This window comes from Diceros bicornis, chromosome 37 (genome assembly GCF_020826845.1).
Source record: "Diceros bicornis minor isolate mBicDic1 chromosome 37, mDicBic1.mat.cur, whole genome shotgun sequence".
Lineage (NCBI taxonomy): Eukaryota > Metazoa > Chordata > Mammalia > Perissodactyla > Rhinocerotidae > Diceros > Diceros bicornis.
The window spans coordinates 21,224,668-21,242,171 of NC_080776.1; the positions used below are offsets into that span (position 1 = coordinate 21,224,668).

General features: G+C 47.7%; 1 protein-coding gene across 1 annotated transcript in view; it reads left to right on the forward strand.

Annotated features, from left to right (window-relative positions):
- The first annotated feature begins 577 nt into the window (after nt 1–577).
- Nucleotides 578–17,504, forward strand: part of INPP5D (inositol polyphosphate-5-phosphatase D) — a 121,613-nt gene continuing 104,686 nt past the window's right edge. Inside the window, exons 1-2 of the mRNA XM_058533226.1 lie at nt 578–847; nt 16,302–16,365. Coding sequence (XP_058389209.1) covers nt 714–847; nt 16,302–16,365 — 198 coding nt within the window. The 5' untranslated portion in view covers nt 578–713. The remainder of the gene's footprint in view (nt 848–16,301; nt 16,366–17,504) is intronic.

Consider the following 17,504-nt stretch of genomic DNA (forward strand, 5'->3'; position numbering starts at 1 on the left):
GCTGTGTGGTGTCTGGATGGCCTTGAGTCTCCAGTATGGGGAGAGGGCTCAACTGTACCCCTCCCCCTAAATTTGGCTCGGCCCCTGGGGCCAGGCCTTGTCCCAGATGAGAAGCTCTGCCCTGGGATCCTCGGTTCCTTGGGTAGTTTTGGGGAGGTGAGGGGGGCAGAGAGTTGAAAAGCCCTGGGGTAGAACAGAAAGCGGAGGGATCGCTCCAGGGCGGGGCCCTCCCATGTGAGCATTGGCACAGGCCCGGGAACAGCCGCTGCTTTGGCCCGTCCAGGCCTTTTAGGCCACACTTCTTCAGAAGTCAGCCATGAGCCTCCTGTCACCACAGGGGCTGACAGTTCCCGAGGAGGACTCGAGCTGACGTTTGCCCCTCTGCAGACCGAGACTCACTGAAGGAAAGAGAAAGGGCGGGAGGGGGAGAGGGAGGGGGCAGCAGGCCCAGGGTGGGCGGGGTGGGAAGGTGGAGGACCAGACGACTCTCTTGCTTGGGCTCTGCAATGAGGAAGTTCTCTGCAGCTCGTTTCCTTTCCCTCGCTGAGTGCCTGAAACAGGAAGTCGGTCAGTGAGCTGGTGGCAGCAGCCGGGCCAACCGACAGGGGACAGACAGCAGGTCCAGCTCCCAGAGCAGGGGCCTCAGCTGCCCTCGGTGGCACGTTGATCCTGGGGGTGGCCGCTGGCCCAGCCCGAGGAGGCCCACGGCCACCATGGTCCCTTGCTGGAACCATGGCAACATCACCCGCTCCAAGGCCGAGGAGCTGCTCTCCAGGACGGGCAAGGACGGGAGTTTCCTCGTGCGCGCCAGCGAGTCCATCTCCCGGGCGTACGCGCTCTGCGTGCTGTAAGTACAGTGCTCCTCACCCCGAGCCCCTCTGCCGGCCTCCTGGCCTCTCCTGTCCAGGCACAGAGATGATGGAGGTGTGACTATTGGGGTGTAAAGCCAGCTGGGGGCTTAGCCAGGCGCCTGGCACTGGGATGGGTTGTTTTTATGTCATGGGATGGAGTGGCCTGGCTCGCACACTCCCCGGGGTTGTTGGTGGGTCCAGCTGAGGCCCATTGCTGACCTGCTGGCCTTGAAGTTGAGGGATGGCAGCGGTGGAGCCCTCCAGAGCCACCCTGGGGCCTGGTCACACATTCCTCTTGCCCCTGAGCCATGGTGCCAGGGGCTTCCTCCGGGTTCCAGGGACCAGGAGAGGGGGGCCGGGGCTCTCCGAGGCAGGCGGAAGGTCAGGGCTCCATGGTGGTGGGTGTGTTAGAAAGCAGCTTTGTCCGCTCAGGTGTTGGTCAAAGATGTCCAGTTTGGAAACCCTCATGGAATAGCAGACGTGACAAAGGGGGACCCGTCTTGTGCCCAGGCTTCGGGATCCTAGAGGAAGCTGTTGTCTGGGGAGCCACGGATATGGGGTGTGTTCACTCAAGAGAGGACTTTCAGTTCACCCAGAAGTTGCATTCGGGCCCTGAGAGCAGAGGAAGTCACCATCACCAACAGTGAGAGCCTCTTCTCTCGCTGCCCTGGCACTCAGCTGCGTTCCCCTTCCCCCCCCGCCCCGTTTGGGCCTCTCTGCCCCCATCGACTCCCCCTGCTCCCTGGCTCTGGCATGTTGCTGAATGTGCCCGTTGTCCTAACAACCAAGGAACCAGCCACCTGCTGAAGATTCCTTTTTAGAACACCCTTCTTGACCCGTGTCTGAAGGAGGCCATCATCCCTGCAGCCCTGAGGTCTAACCATCCCTGCGCAGGCCTTGGGCAGTGCCAGGGCGCAATGGGGGAAGGGTGCGTCCACCTGCACCTCGGAGGTAGCGCCCCTGGGCTTGCAGAAATGTCCCTCTGAGCAGGCAGGAGGGGAAGTGGGTCACTGAACACAGACCTGTTTTGAGAATCGAGTCTAAGCATTTGTCCTGCGTTATCCCATTTCATCCTCACAACAACCTGAAGGGCAGGTCCTGTTATCGCCCCACTTTGCAGATGAGGACACTGAGGTTCAGACAGGTTAAGTGAGAGATGACAGTCAACCTGCTGCCCCCAGAGGGGGCACCCAGACAACCAGGCTCCTGCCACTCCACTCCCGCCCGTCAAGCTGGGTGTGAGTGTAGGTTCCGGGTGACAGCAGGAGAAGCCAGGGTGTTTACAAGGGCCAGCTGGGAGCATTTAGAAAATAGCTCAGGCTCACAGCTGGCCGACCGACCAGCCTGAGCCCTGACTGCGTCAGAGGCCCCACCTCCCAAGGTCCGCTTCCTGCGCCCCCCACTCTCACCCTCAGGGGAAGGGACAAAGGCCCCGACTTCCCTGCAGCACTGCCCCTGTGGGGACCTGCCAATGAGGCCTTAGAGACAGTGGTGAGAATTAGATCTGACTCCACTTGGCCCATGTGGATTTCTCTCCTGCCCCGGCGGGACTTGGCAGAGGGCCAATTTGGTTAGGTGTTTGCTGTGTGCCAAGAGCTTCCGGGGCTCTGGCTCGCTAATGTAACCTTCACAGCAGCCGTTTGCTCAGGGCGCTGTGGTTGCGCCCAGGTTACGGTCAGGGAACATGAGTCTCTCTGACTCCAAACTGGCAGCATCACAGCAAGCCAGAGGCAGAGCTGGGCGAGGCCCTGGGGACCTCTGGTCCAACAGCCCCTGAGTTTGCAGGTGAGCGGATGGAGTTCTGAGAGGTCGAGGCCTTTGTCCACACTGCCCTGCTGGCTGGTAGCAAACGGAGATCCAGGCCTGGTTTCCAGTATTCGTTCCTCCACCCCTCCTCCCCTCCCCTCATCTGCACTGAGTTACTCTCAGAGCCTCGGCAGATGTGTGGGGTCTGCACCTTAGGGGTAGTGCCCATGGTACCCACAGATGTCCACCATCCTCATAGCCCAGGCCTGGACTTCTCCTCAGCCTCCCAGCCCCAAGATCTCTTTGGCTCCCACACCAGGGCCTGGAGCCCTCCCGGGGAGTCCCTTCCCTTGGCCAGACCCTCACCCTGGTCTCCCCTTTCTCCTCTGCTTTGTGGGGGAAGCCACCTTTCCTGCAGGAGCAGGAGCCACTGTGGGCTGTGGGATACCACACACCACCAAGCTTTCCAAAAACCTGGAGATCTGCCACCATCCTTAATTTTGGCAGTTACGGAGACTTAAAAACTAAAAACTAACTAAATGAATGACAACTACCTACCACCTTCCAATGGCTCATTTCGTGAAAAAAAAAGCATCCTTTAACACCAAAAAAGTCAGGAAAGTCATACTCCTTAAAAAAAAAAAGCCAGTCCTTTAAATCAAATAGATTTAACTGTCCTGATCCGCAGTCTGGCGCTGGGAGCCCTGATGGTGTGAAGAACAACTGGGCTTCCCTCAGTTTCAGAAGCAACAGGCTTCACCCCTCTGCTGCCTCTCTGAAGTCAGCAGAGAGTGCAGGGACCCTGCGAGGTGCAGCTGTGGAGTCAGGACCATTTAATGACCCTGCTTTAAAAGTGAGCCAGGACTGCAGAAGGAAGCCACAAAGACTGGCCCTTCTGCTCTAGAAATATCCATAAGGAAAAAGACCCCCCCAATCCAGGGTGCCCAGACCTCATCCTGCCTGGGCCCCAGTGGGCTGGAGCCTCTTCCCAGGCCCTCTGGGCAGTGGGGGACAGTGGGAGACCTCCAACTGCTGGTTTAGGCAGGGTGTTTGGAGCTCCAGGAGCTTTGTCGGGGAGTGGCGTTCGTACTCGGGCATGAGGACAGGATTTGACTATTTAAATGGAACTAGGGAGGGGAGTGAAGGAGACACCGACGGACAAGGCTGCAATTCAGTGCCACCCACGTGACTTGAGAAGGCACCAGGCCTAGCAAACCCGCATTTCCTCTCGAGAGGTCAGCCCTGCCAATGCCCCTGGGGGGGGGGGGAGTTCAGATCCCTCCTCAGTAAGCAGAAAGCCCTGCTTTAGAGGGACCCCAGAGGCCCGTCCTGGGGCACAGAGAGCTGGCAGGGAAGACCCCAGGCAGCTGACCACAAGGTTTGAGTCCAGCTCTGTCATCCTGTAGCAAGGGGCATGAGAACACGAGACACAGTCGGCTCTTCAGGGTAGGGGCTGTGTCATCCTCACCTGGCCCCACTCAAACCCACGAGCAGAGTCGGCTCTGCTGTAGGGAGTCCACGGGGGCACCTAGAGGGGCATGTCCGGCCCATCCTGGGTGGAGGAGGCTAAGAGGCCATCAAGCTCATTCCCTCCTCTCTTGCCAGGACTGCACTTCCACGGAGGGGCCAGTGCAACCATCAGGGGCTTTAAGCTGCAGAGAAGAGATATGCCTTTGGGGATGGGGACCCACCCATGCAAGGGGCCACGGGTCAGCAGGGGCCAGCTTCCCCTTACCCAAGCAGAACCAGAGCAATAGCCCAGTGTGGTTGGGGATGCCCCCTCTGTAAGAGCAACCCAGGCCCCTAGAGAGCCTACGTGTGACTGGGTCTGTCAGCCACCATCCAATATGGAGCTGCCCGGTTGGGTGGCGTTCCCACGAAACCACACTAGAGGAGTTGGCCTCCCTCATGGAGGAGGGGGCGGGCATGTGCTGCCTTTGGCTCAGAAAGCAATGCCTGGTCCAGCCAGCTGTGGCAGAGAAGCAGTCTTGGGCTCCCTCAGCACACTGCCTTCTGTGAGCTGCCCAGGCACACCCACAGTGTCTGGGGCAGTCTCCTTGCCAGGGACAGTATACCAGGCAGCCTGGGCTTGGTGACCTTGTCAGCACAGCCAGAAAGATGAAGAAGCACAAGAAAGACATTTAGTCACCAAAAGTCCCCTAAGAGAAGGCATTCTACTTGTTGGGAAGAAAGAGTGTGACAGGCCACTTGAGGTAGAGCAGGCCCCAAGCCTTGCTCTGCTAACAAATGTGGTCGCTAACTTTTTCTGCCTAAAAATAACAGGAGAAGACTTATAAAGGGCTTACTGTGTACCAGGCACTGTTCTGGGCTCTTTACGTGTATTAACTCACTTACTGTCCACAACGGCCTTCGGAGGAAGTACTATTATTGCCTCCACTTTACAGATGAGGAAACCAAGGCCCAGAGAAGTTAGGGAACATGCCATGTTTACAGGACTAATAATGGCAGGGCCAGGACTTAAACTCATGCTGTTCTCGGCAGGGAGACAGAGAGAGGAGCCAACAAGCCTGGGTATGTGTGGGGTCAGGGAGGCCTGGAGAGGAGACCTCTGGTGATGGAGCCACAAAGGCAGAAATGTCCAGGAGAGGTGTAAAGCCACTTACTGTGGTGTGAATGGGTGCGATATAATCCTCCTTCCTCCAATCCTCTTCCAAAGTTTCAGCAAAGTTTACACTGCTCATTCATTACTTTTGCGCAAATGCAAAGAAAAATGCTGTTTTTCATATCTGGTAGTGACAGAAAGTGTGGAAAAATGCTGGCACAGACAGTAGCCAATAGGCAGAGCTGGAGGATCACGGGCTTCTGAAACTCGGTTTACTAAGAGTTTGTTCCAGGTCAACTCTTTTGAGTTTTCTTTCTGCGTGCAAGGCTGAGAGGGAGTGGTGTGCCCATAAAGGCCTGCGTATTTAACAGATTACTGGTGTTTTCTGTGTGAAGTGACTCAGAACAACCGTGGTAAAGTTGAGTGTCTCCAGGTTTTCGGTGCCCACGCCCGGTGCTCTAAAGCGATCCTTTCAGAACCAGGGTAGGCACTAGCTTTAGTGTGTTTTGCAAGCTCGCCTACCTGACAGGTTGAGTTCACCTGTGCCCAGATAGCAATGCTTCTCCATTGAACGGTCCCATCTCCTGGAGCGTGAACCCAAGCATGGCGATGAGATGTGGTGCTCCTGGCCACGCCCTCCTCCCTGCCCCAGTGATGGAGAAAGACAAGGTCTGCTCTTCCCTCCCTAATTCATGCCATGTGACACGGTCCTTTGGGGCAAGCCTTTTGTGATTGACCAGATCTGATGTGTGTTCTAGCATTTGCAAGACGCTAACCTCTCTCTGCCCACCCAGAATCCTCATTGGTGAAATGCCCACTCATTGGGTTAATTTTTTTTATGGAGGTCTAATTCACATCCTATAAAATCACTCTTTGCACAGTGTACAATTCAGCGGTGTTTAGGACATTCACAATGTTGTGCAACCATCATCACTATCTAATTCCAGAACATTTTCATCATTCTGAAAAGAAACCCTATACCCATTAGTAGTCACTTCCTATTTCCCCTCCTCCCAACCCTTGGCAACCATTAATCTACTTTCTGTCTCTATAGATTTGCCTATTCTGGGTATTTCATGTAAATGGAACCATACGATATGTGGCCTTTTGTGTCTGGCTTTTTTCACCTAGTGTAATGCTTTCAAGGTTCATCCATGTTATAACACGAATCATTCCTTTTGGCGGGGGGGGGGCTGGCCCGGTGGCGCAAGCGGTTCTGTGCGCGTGCTCCACTGTGGCAGCCTGAGGTTCGCGGATTTGGATCCCAGGCGCGCACCGATGTACTGAATCAGTCCTTTTTATAGCTAAATAATAGCCCATTGTATGGATATACCACATTTTATTTTCCCATTCCTCAATGATGGACATTTGAGTTATTTCCACTTTTTGGCTATTATGACTAACGCTGCTATGAATATTCACGTACAAGTTTTATATGGACATATGTTTTCAATTGTCTTGGGTGGAACTGCTGGGTCATATAGTAATCCTATGTTTAACTTTTTGTGGAATTGCCAAACTGTTTTCCACAGCAGCTGCACCGTTTTACATTCCCGTCAGCAGTGTCTGAGGGTTCTAATTTTTCCATGTCCTCACCAATACTTGTTATTATCTTTTTAATAATAGCCATCCAAGTGGGTGTGGAGTGGCATCTTATTGTGACTTTGATTTGCATTTCCTTCATGATTAATGATGCTGAGCATCTTTTCATGTGCTTATTGACCATTTGCATATCTTCTTTGGCAAAATGTCTATTCATATCCTTTGCCCATTTAAAAAATTGAGTTATCTTTCCGTTGTTATTGTCGGATTATTGAGAGGTTAAAATGGGAGACTGTGGGCAACATGTGTAACGCAAGGCTGGCACGTGGTGAGCACTCATTGAATGCTGGCCATTATTTTTTATAAGCTAAAAAGTGACTCGTAACATCTTGGAAGCAGACGAGTATAGGGCCCATCTGTGAAGAAAATTCCACTGAAGGAAAGAGGAGAGCAAAGGCAGAGTGTCACTTCTGGAACTTCCTGGAGGCTGTAGGAGCCTCCGGGAGACACTGAGCTGTCATGTGGGGCCTCCTCAGAGGAAGTGCTCAAAGAGATGAGGCAGGAAGAGGACTCGAATGACGCACGAGTGGCCGGTGGCTGCTGGGGCCAGGGTTGAGTGCCTGGAAGCCCGAGGGAGGGAGGCACAGATGCCGGGAATAATCACCGAATGAAAGCAGGGAGAATGAAGACCAAGTCGAGAAGAAATAGAGGCCATCTTAAGAGTGATTAACTAATTCCAGTTGAGGAGGGAGATACCGAGGGGACTAAAGCCCCACAGCTGTGAGGAAGCTAGAACGAGCACAGCACGCTCCATGAGGTGGAGACTGCGCATTGACAGCTGCAGCAGGCCCAGGTCCCATGGGAGGTGGGGACAACAAGCCTGTAACTCTGTGGGACCAGATCCTTCCTCTCTCCTCTGTTCACTTCACACTCCCTTTGCCCCCATTCGTTAGAAAAACATTCCATTAACAAGTACCAGGACCCAAACAGTTCGGGCTCAATTACTTATTATAAATAACCCCAAAGGATCAGCTGGTCCATCTCCCTCACTTGCCAACTGGGAACCCACCCTCCAGAGAGAGATGCTCTCTGAGGCCATCACAGATGTTGGTGGCCAAGTAGAAATAGATCTTCTGATAACCAGTGCAGCATTCTTTCAAGTAACTTAAAAAAACAATATCCAGTATAACATACAAAGAGTACAAAGTGTAAAGAAAGCAAATAACCACTCAATCACTGAGAGACCAATAAACCTGTTAATTTGTTGGTGTATCTCCTCAGTCTCTTTCTCCTTCTCTCTCTCCATCTGTATGTAAAATCTCCATGATATATATACCGAAAGCCATATAATTTTAGGCTGTGTTTTCTAGCAGCATTAGCATTTTCCCATTTAGTTAAAATTTCTTCCTAAATATCATATTTAATGGATGCACAAAATTCTGTTACATGATGGGCCATAATTTATGAGATGATTCCTCTACTGTCAGACATTTAAGTTATCAACAGTGTTTTGTTGTTATAAATATGATGGTGATGAAGGTCTTTGTGCAGAAATGTGACACTTCTGGTTATAGATTCCCAGGGGTGGAATTATGGGATCAAAGGATGGGAATGTTTTTAAGGGTCTTGGTACAGAATGACAAATTGCTTTCCAGGAATTTTGTTCCAATTTGTGCTCCGGTAAGCAATACAAGAGAGTACCCACCTCATTCCAGTCTCCCTCTGCTGAATATTTTCATTAAAAAGAAGTTTTTAAGTTGTAAGTTGAAAGGTGGTTAATTCTGTTCATTCTGACCTGCCTTTCTTGACTGCGGTCGTGGTCAGCTTGGTTGGTAGAATTACTGACCTTCGTAATTTCCTCTTTCACGAATACTCTGTTCAATTTTCTTGGCCCTTTTTTTTTTGAAGCTGTAGTTTTTGTCTTACCTATTTGCGTGAATTCCTTATATCACACCTGTTGCGAATATTTTCACTGTGTAGTTTGCCTTTAAACTCTATGATTTTTTTTTGACGTTCAGAGGTTGTAAATTTTCATGAAGTCTGTCAGTCTTTTTCTTTCCTGTTTATTATCCCCCGTTGCTTTTCAGTGTAGAGAGTCCCTCTGTGCACAGAAATTCGATTCCGTTTCTTCCTGTGGAGCAGGAGGGTTAGATCAGGGCCTTTGAAGCTTGCCAGACTCAGGCTAAGGGTGACTTTCCCTGTGCAACCTCCAGCAGGTTGTCTAGCTCCACGGGTCCTTGGTTTCCTCCTCTGAACACCAGAATATCAACGTAGCAGTGTGGTTGGGTGGATTGAATGAAAAGAGTATATCACGTGCTTAGCACAGTATTTAGCAAAAACAGAGAGATTATAGGTTTTTTTGTTGTGGGTTTTTTTTTTTTACATTGAACACTTTAATCTCTCTGGAATTAATGTAATAAATGGTTTAAGACAAAGATTTACGTGTATTTTTCTCAAGTAACCATCTTTCTCAAAACTTCTTACTGAATAATTTATTCCTTTTCCTTTGTGAGTCCTCTTTCACCATATATTAAGTTTTATATGTCTCTTTCTTGCCTGTTTACCCTGTTCCACAGATGTCTGCTTTTCTTACACCAACATCATACCATACGCATTACCATGATTTTATAAACTATTTTATTTGAGGATTTTCATGTCCATTCTTTTCAAATATTCTTCCAGGTCAACCAGATAATAATTTTGTCAAATTGGAAAAAATACTATTGGGACTTTGATTGGAATTGCATGAAATCCATAATGTTAACTTGTGAAAATGGACATTTAGTGTTATTCGGTCTTAATAATAAACATAGCTATCTCTATTATTTTAAAATTTGAAGTTTTCTTCATATAGATCCTGCACATTTCTTGTGATGATTACTTCTGATTATTTTATAATTTTGTTACTGTTGGGAATGATACTTTTTCCCCTACAGTTACCCTTCTGTGGGAACTGATAACATACAGGGAAGTTACAGATTTTATAAATTCACTTTTTATTCTGTCACTTTACTCACACTTCATTATTTCAAATTGTTTTTCATTTGCTTCTCTTGGATTTTCTTGATAGATAATCACATCATATACAAATTATGACAATTTTGTGGTCTACCTTCCGAATACTTATAACTCTTATTCAGATTGCATAACTTATTACATTGGCCGGTGTTTCTAAAGTGTAACAGTGGAGGATATTGGGAAGAGAAAATATCAACCTCAGGGAGAATTACTGTGAGGATCTAACATGATACTCCCTGGGAAGGACTTGATACAGCATCTGACACATAGTTTGCATTTGATAAAAGTTGTTGCTCTGTCATGTCAAAGGAGCTGTCTTTCTCTAGTATTATAAAGAGTTTTGAAGGACTGAGTATTGAATATTATCCAATGCTTTTTAATATCTACTGAGATGATTATGTTGTTTCTTTCATTCCATTTACTGGTGTAATAGCTTAATTTTATAGATTTTACAATATTAACCAATTTTTCCTGATTAAAATGAACTATTTTTGATTATGATAACTTTCCATTGTATTCTGAATTTTATTTAGGATTTTTGCACATATATTCATAGGTGAGATTGATTTATATGATTTTGGTCATGTTATGGTTTGTCATGTAAGTTTTATAAAATATCCTGGAGACATTTATGTAGCATCATCATTATCTGATTTTTTGAAATATTAGAAAAATTTTGGTGAAGTTACTTCTCAGAGCTGTTTACGGAGATAATTTTTTATTATTTACTTCAGTTTCTTCATTGGTCTTGATTTATTCTTGTTTTCTATCTTCTATCATGTCACTTTTGATAAGCTACATATATTTTTCAGAGAACAGTCCATTTGTTGAGATTTTCTAATTTTCGGGCATACAATTATGCATAGTTTTCTATAATTTTGAGATTTCTCTTCTATTGCTGTTGCTATCTTCCTATTCTCATTTCTAATTTCCTTTACTTGTTGTGTTGGCACGGATCACAGCAGGAAATAGATGGCATATTCCAATGGGGTGATAAGCATAGGGATGGTGAAGCAGCCTGGGGCCAGCAACCATGGGAAACCATTCTCACTCCTGGACCTGAAGAGGCAGGGGACAGGGCTGTGTCACCAAGCCATCTGACTTGAGCTGTGGCCTCCAGGGGAGGAACTCAGCTGCTGCTGATCTGCAGCAAGCAGGTTGGGGTCAGGGGAACAAATACCCCCATTGCATCCTCCTCTCACTCTCCCAATGCCTCCCATTGGCCAAACCTGGGTGAAGCAGGTCACACAGGTCAGCCTCCTGGACACAGGGCAAGTGCAGAAGGATAGAGTGGGTCTAGTTGGGAGCAAGAGGAGAGGGCAAAAGGAGAATATCCAGCTCACTTGCATTTCTTTTTCTTTATTCTGTTTGTCAAAGGGTTGTCCATTTACTTTTCTGCTTTTCAAGTCATATGCTCTTAGATTTATTTACCTGTTCTGCTTTTTCTTTTTATATTAAAAAAATTATCTGTCCTTTTAGGAACCTTTATCATGTATATATTTGAGGTCAGAGACCTGTGGTGCATATTTCTCATCTTCCCTCTCATTGTAAAATCTTGTCTTTTCCTTCTGTACTGACCTTTTTGAGTTTGTCTTCTTCCTCATTAACTTTCTCTAGTACATAAGCTGTTATTTCCTGCCTCTCTTGTGGCCTCTAATGCTGACTCTAGAACTACAGGTTTTTCACTTCTGATCAGTTTTCCTTGTCCCAGTTTGCTCTGTTTTCACAACTGATTTTTCCAGTTTCAGAGACGCAATCGTCTCCTAAATCTTACTGACTTCACACGTCAGACTTCTCCAGTATGTTTTTTTTTTCTTTTTGCAGTGATTCTATATAAGATGGAGTTAACACCTTTGAGTCCTTAGAAAAATGGTGCCCCTTCTTTTGAGTGGTGATCAGGTTTCATATTTCTGGTGATTTCTCTTTTCCAACAAAGAACTGTCAGGAAAAATTGGATCAGATTCTTTCAGAGATGGGAGCAGGTTTCTGCCCAAATCCTCTTCCCAAATGAAAAAGGATGGGCAGGGCTGGGGGTGGGAGCCCCCTGATCCAAGATCCAGCTGATGGGGGGGCAAGTGATGAGGGGGTGGTGTGGCGCGTGGATGGGTGGGCTCCCTCCCAGTGGGCTCCCTCCCAGGGGTCTCATACAAGGAATGACCCGCTGGACTCCCGTGCTGCTGGGGCGGGGTGCTCAGCAGGCCCCCAAGAGCACCTGGCTACCTGGGCCACCTCCCCCTGCTTTCTCTCTTCTGAACTAATGGCCTCTTTTAATTTATCCATTTTCTTCCTCTCTTTGTCTGGGATTCTTTGAGGTTTTGGTGATGAATGGTGAACACCGTTGGTTCCTAGGGCTGACGTACATTTTCTCTTATTTCTATATTGGTTGAAGCGGCTTTTTGGTATGCAGTTTCCAACCCTTGTGCTCCCACCCTATCTTGTCCAGAAGTCTGCAACACGTAAGCAAGAAAAAAAGGGAAAACACGTCAAAGTTACAAAGAGATTTAAAAACAGTTACAGGAGCATGCTAAGCTGATCGGCAGAGTGAGACAGAAACACTAATGAGGTTCTTGAATTTTAGAGTTTGATTTCTCTCTCTCCCTGTGGGTCTCTGGGCATGCTTCTCAGTGTTTATTTGGCTAGGAATAGTCATACTGAAATAGTAATATTTATCCAAAAGAAAAAGTAAAATGCCGCAATGTTTCTTCCTACTTCCATTTGCTTGTCCTCTTACATTTGAGTAAAACATCGAACCATATTAGAGTTGATCTGGAAACGCCCTTCCCAGGAGAAGCATCTTCCCGCTTAACACAGTGTAGGTCCCCATTGTCACCCAGCAGCTGTCAGGAGTCTCATGGAAAATTCGCTCTAAGCCCCATTGCATTTGAGAATAGAGTGATCTTGTTTGGTAGCGGAAGTACACACTCCGGCCCAGTGCCACCCAACCTGGGTCTCCAGTGGGAATATTCCTAGAGCAATTGCCCTGAAATATGACCAGTCACTGAAAGGAGTAGCAGCTGGGAACCAGTGTTAGCGCCGTAAATTGCTACTAAATCCCCACAAAGAGCTGGGGAAAGGCTGGATAGGACCCATTGCCCCAGACAGCAGTGAGCATGTCATCTGGATTATATTCTAGTCACGTTAGTTGTGGAATCTTCGCTTTAAACGTTTTATGTTTAAGACTTGTGTGTGTGTGTGTATGTACGTGTGTATGTGTATTAGTGTATATTACGTGTCTGTACATGCACATGTATGTATATGTGTATGTTAGTATCAGTATATGTATATGCACGTGTATGTACATGTGTATATGTGCATGTTGTGTATATGTACATGCATGTGTATATGTGTGTTAGTATATGTACATGCACATGTATGTGTATGTGTGTGTTATGTATCTGTATGTGTACACACACATGTGTGTATATGTGCATATATAGGACCAGGGCGAAGTGCATCTGCTGGTGAGTAGGAGAGGCCAAGGAGTGCCCCCTCCACCTCCCAGCAGAGCCCTCAGCACCCATGGCAAGCAGTTTGGAACCACTGCTCTCCCGGGTTAGTGGTGGTGGTGGTGATGCCCCACGTTTTCCCTTGAAGATCTAAACTGATTCAGCCCCAGGGACGGCGTGTCCAGCCCCATGCACTGGAGATGCTGAGATGTTACTGTCCGGAGGAAAAGTATCCTCACTTCCTATCGCACCAGCTTTTGAATTCTGATCTGTTTGAGTGATACAGAGCTGTTTCTTTGTCTTCAGTGTTTCTAGAATACCTGTGGAAAAGCCATAATGCTTGTCTGCCACACTTGATGATCTAAACGGCCTTCCTGTTCCGTGTGGCTGTTCCTGTGCCTCTCCTCGTGACCCTGTGTTCTTTCTTTCTCTGTACAAGCTGATGTTTTGGGCCTGCCCAAGCTCTTCCACAAATTAGCTGCCCTCAGCCAAATAAGAGACCGTTCTCACTCCGGCTTCGTTTGCATATCTGAGGAGGAAGTGTCAAGGGAATGAAGCAGTGAGAGAGAAGGGCACAGCGGGGTTGAGCTGGCATTTGCCCGGCAGGCTCTGCAGGGGGAGATGAGGCTGGAGGAGTTAGCCTGGGGTCCTGGGTGCTTGCCTCACAGGACATCTCTGGGGGGTGAGGTGGCCCTGGATTAGAGATTCACCCTTCCCACCGCCCATAGAAGCCAATTGTGGTGTCAGTTCAGGCTCTGGAGACCAGACAGGGAGCAGAAAGATGGGAATTAAAGAGATGAGAGGAAGAGAGAGAAAGAAACTTTCCTATGAGAAATGAAGAGACACGTGGGAGCTAAAGTACCCAAACCATCTCCAAAATTTTCGTTAAACATCCATTGATTCAAAAGCCATAAAAGACTACAAAATTGGCCACAACTTCTATGCAGCTGGAAAAAAAAAAAAAAGACAATCAATAAACACCGTCAAAAATAAATAACTCCAAAATATATTGTAGCATATCTTAAAGTCTTACAAATAAATAAGCAAAAGATGATCAAAAAAGAAGATGTGAGCCAAAGACATGAAAAGGAATTCACAGAAAAAGAAGTACAAGTAGCAAAACATACGAGAACCTGTTCAAGCTTTCTCATAAAGAAAGGCAAATTTGAAGCACGCTATCATTTTTCTTTCACCTCTCAGATTTGCAAAGATTGAAACGTCTGATAACAGCCAGTTGGCAGAGTGTGTGGAAATAGACACTTTCATATCCGGTTAGGAGGAGAAAAAAGTGACACAAGCTCACTGGAAGGCAATTGCTAGTTTCTATCAAAATATAAAGTGTCCGTGTCCTGCAGCCCAGCTGTTCCCCTTCTAGCGATTTATCCACGATCACTAATTGTGGATAAATGTCAGCACGTGTAGAGTTCCGTATGTTCCAGCCACTATTCTAAATGCTTTTCTTACATTAATTCACTTAATCTACACAACAACAGGTAGATGTTGTGTTTTGATTGTCCCATTTTACTGGTGGGGAAACTAAAACTATGAATTCACCAATGTTCACAAGATGTCAGGACAGAGATGTTCACTGTACCATTATTTATAATAGCAAAAAGCTAAAAATATCTACCTGCCCATCATCACCAGCCAGTGAAATAAATGATTGCACAACTACATGGTGGAACACGACCTGGGAAGATCTCTAAGATATTTTTTTGGCGAAAAAGCAAATTTCAGAATGATTTATGTAGTAAGATATATTTGCATTTTAAAAGACATGCATGTATCAGTTCGTGTGTGTTTAAAAATTCTGGAACAATTTACAAAAAGTAGTAGTAAATCTAAGAAGTGGGACTCACAGGACCGAGGGGAGCAGACATTTATTTTTCATTTTATATCTTCCTGTATGGTCTTAAATTTTTTAAACTACTGTATAATAAACAGTGACATATATAAATGCTTAGTGAGGTGTCAGGCATACGCGAGGGGCTAAGTCAGTGAAATTTTTGTAGTGACGCGTTGACTTGATGGCAGAAACAAGATGAATATCTGTTGAGCTGAAGTATGGTCCCTGCCTAGGGGTTCAGTGCGGGTGGGCAAGTTTTCAAGGTTCAGGAGAATACCAAGTGGAAGAAATGGGAGGAGATTATGGTGGGTGAGAGGACAGGCCAGCAGTTTCAACTAACAGTATAAGACTTAAATAGCATTCCCCCAAACTCCCACGCCCCTGGGCTCAGCAGCAGAGCCAATGGACTTCCATGGCCATCTGCTGCTGCCAGGCCGTCTGCAGGCTGGGTCAGACAGCTGGACCACCCACCAATGTGCCCCTCTTCCAAGGTGCTCAGACTTGATGACTCCCTCTTCCACTCAAAGGTTTTAGGAAAGTAAAAAGTAGCTCCTCCTCCTCCTCACATTGGAGCCCCCTGAACCAGAGGAAAGCAGAGCTTCTAGAAACAGAAGAGAATCTGCGATCTCTAGCATTTCCTTGTTAGAAGCAACCAACCCGAAGACTCACTCACCAGCTACTGGGGAAAATCGAGGTCTCTGAAGGGACGGTGGCTGACCTTTGGGGAAATGACCATGGGGCAAAGTCTCCAGGGCATGAAGTCAGGGGGCATGAGAGGAGCTCATCAGAAGAGTGGCACTCTACCAAAGCTGAGCGAGCCTTGCCTTGGCCAGTGTGGCCCCTCTCTGTGGCTGTGCCCAACACCCATTCGGCATGTTCCCACCTTCCTCAGCCCCACTGGAGTCTTATTTCTTCTTAAAACACCCCCTCTGGCTCTATTCTTTTAGCTGACATGATGGCTCAGAGGTTGAAGAAGCCCTACCAGATGGCGGACTCCTTTAGATCAGAGCACATAGCTGTCAAGCGCCAATGTCAATCACACCCAGAAGAGCCCACCCGCCTTTTCCAGAAGCTCCTTGAGTGCTGAGAGGGTGGGAAAGGGGGCAGGCAGTGCCTCAGTCCAGGATGACTTGATGTCAGGGCTGATCTTAACCTTAGAACGGTCAGCTCCAAAGTTCAGAGACTTATGCCCAGATTACTTGAGCCGTGTCAGGAATTCTCGTCTTTTTGGTCACCAGAAAAAAGAATTTTCCCACATAGGGTCTAATAAAGTCTTTGGTCTATTTCAGGTATCGGAACTGTGTTTATACTTACAGAATTCTGCCCAATGAAGATGATAAATTCACTGTTCAGGTAAGGCCTTTTTTATGAACCTAGGACTCTAACCCTGACTGGAGCTTGTGTTGGCAGAGAAAGTGAAAAAGAGGAAGAAGAGAAGAAGACAGCACGGGCCCTGAGTAGCCTACACTTAAAGGCCTGGCTGAGCTCATCTTTCTCCTAGAAGTCCACAGGTGGGGGCGGCTCAGCGGGTAAACTGTGACCTTGCAAAGTGACCCTGCTCCGTGACATGGTGGAGCGGGCATGACAGATGTTATTTGTGTCCCTGGGTGTGAAGGGGAAACAATGGTGAAAGGGGATGCCCAGAGATGAAGGAAAAGTGACTGTGGCTTGTCAGTTATTTTCCTCATTTCACTCAAATGAGTGAGTAAGTGGACCAGGAAGGAGAGGAGGAGGGCACTTACAGGAGAACAGACTATATTTTCTGAGGGGCTAGAAGACTGCCCAGCAGAATAGCATGAAACAGTACCTTTCAGTTCCCAGAGATCTGTTCTGACAAAGACTGATGCTCATGGCATCTGACTTCACCATTAAGGTCGAAATGTGTAAAACTTGCACTAAATTTTAAAGAAAAATCAGCCGCACCAGTCCGAGTCTGGGAAGACCATCCTAGGCACAGTTTGCATGACAAACGCCATGGGCTTTGTGTGACCACAAGGTGTGACAACCAAGTGATGTGGAGGCCAGGGGAGCTATTTTTATCTGGCTGCCTTAAGAGAGCATGGGGATGGGCAGAATGAAGGAAGTGGCATTCTCAGTGTCCTAGGTGGGGGCAGAAGAGTCATGCTTAGTTCTCGGGACCATGGTGAGAGGCACCAGTAGGTGAAGAGCACTCACGTGCCAAGCAGAGCAGCCCATATAGACGAAGATTGGGACACCATGTTATGGAGGAGCAGTGACAGAATCTGTGGGGTTTAGCTGAAAAGAAAGTGGAAGTAGAAAGGGAGGGGTGGGGGGCGATCACTGATTCCAAAACCTGAAGGGAATGATGCGTTTTGCACAGAACTAGGATGCAGTATAGAAACAGAGCTGGACCCAAGGGAAGGACAACAGGCAGGTCCCTGGGCACGAGTCACTGGAAATATGTCGAGAGAGAAGCTGTGTTGAGTAGAATGCCTCTGGGGAGACTCGTTTCAAGGAGCCACTTGGGATAG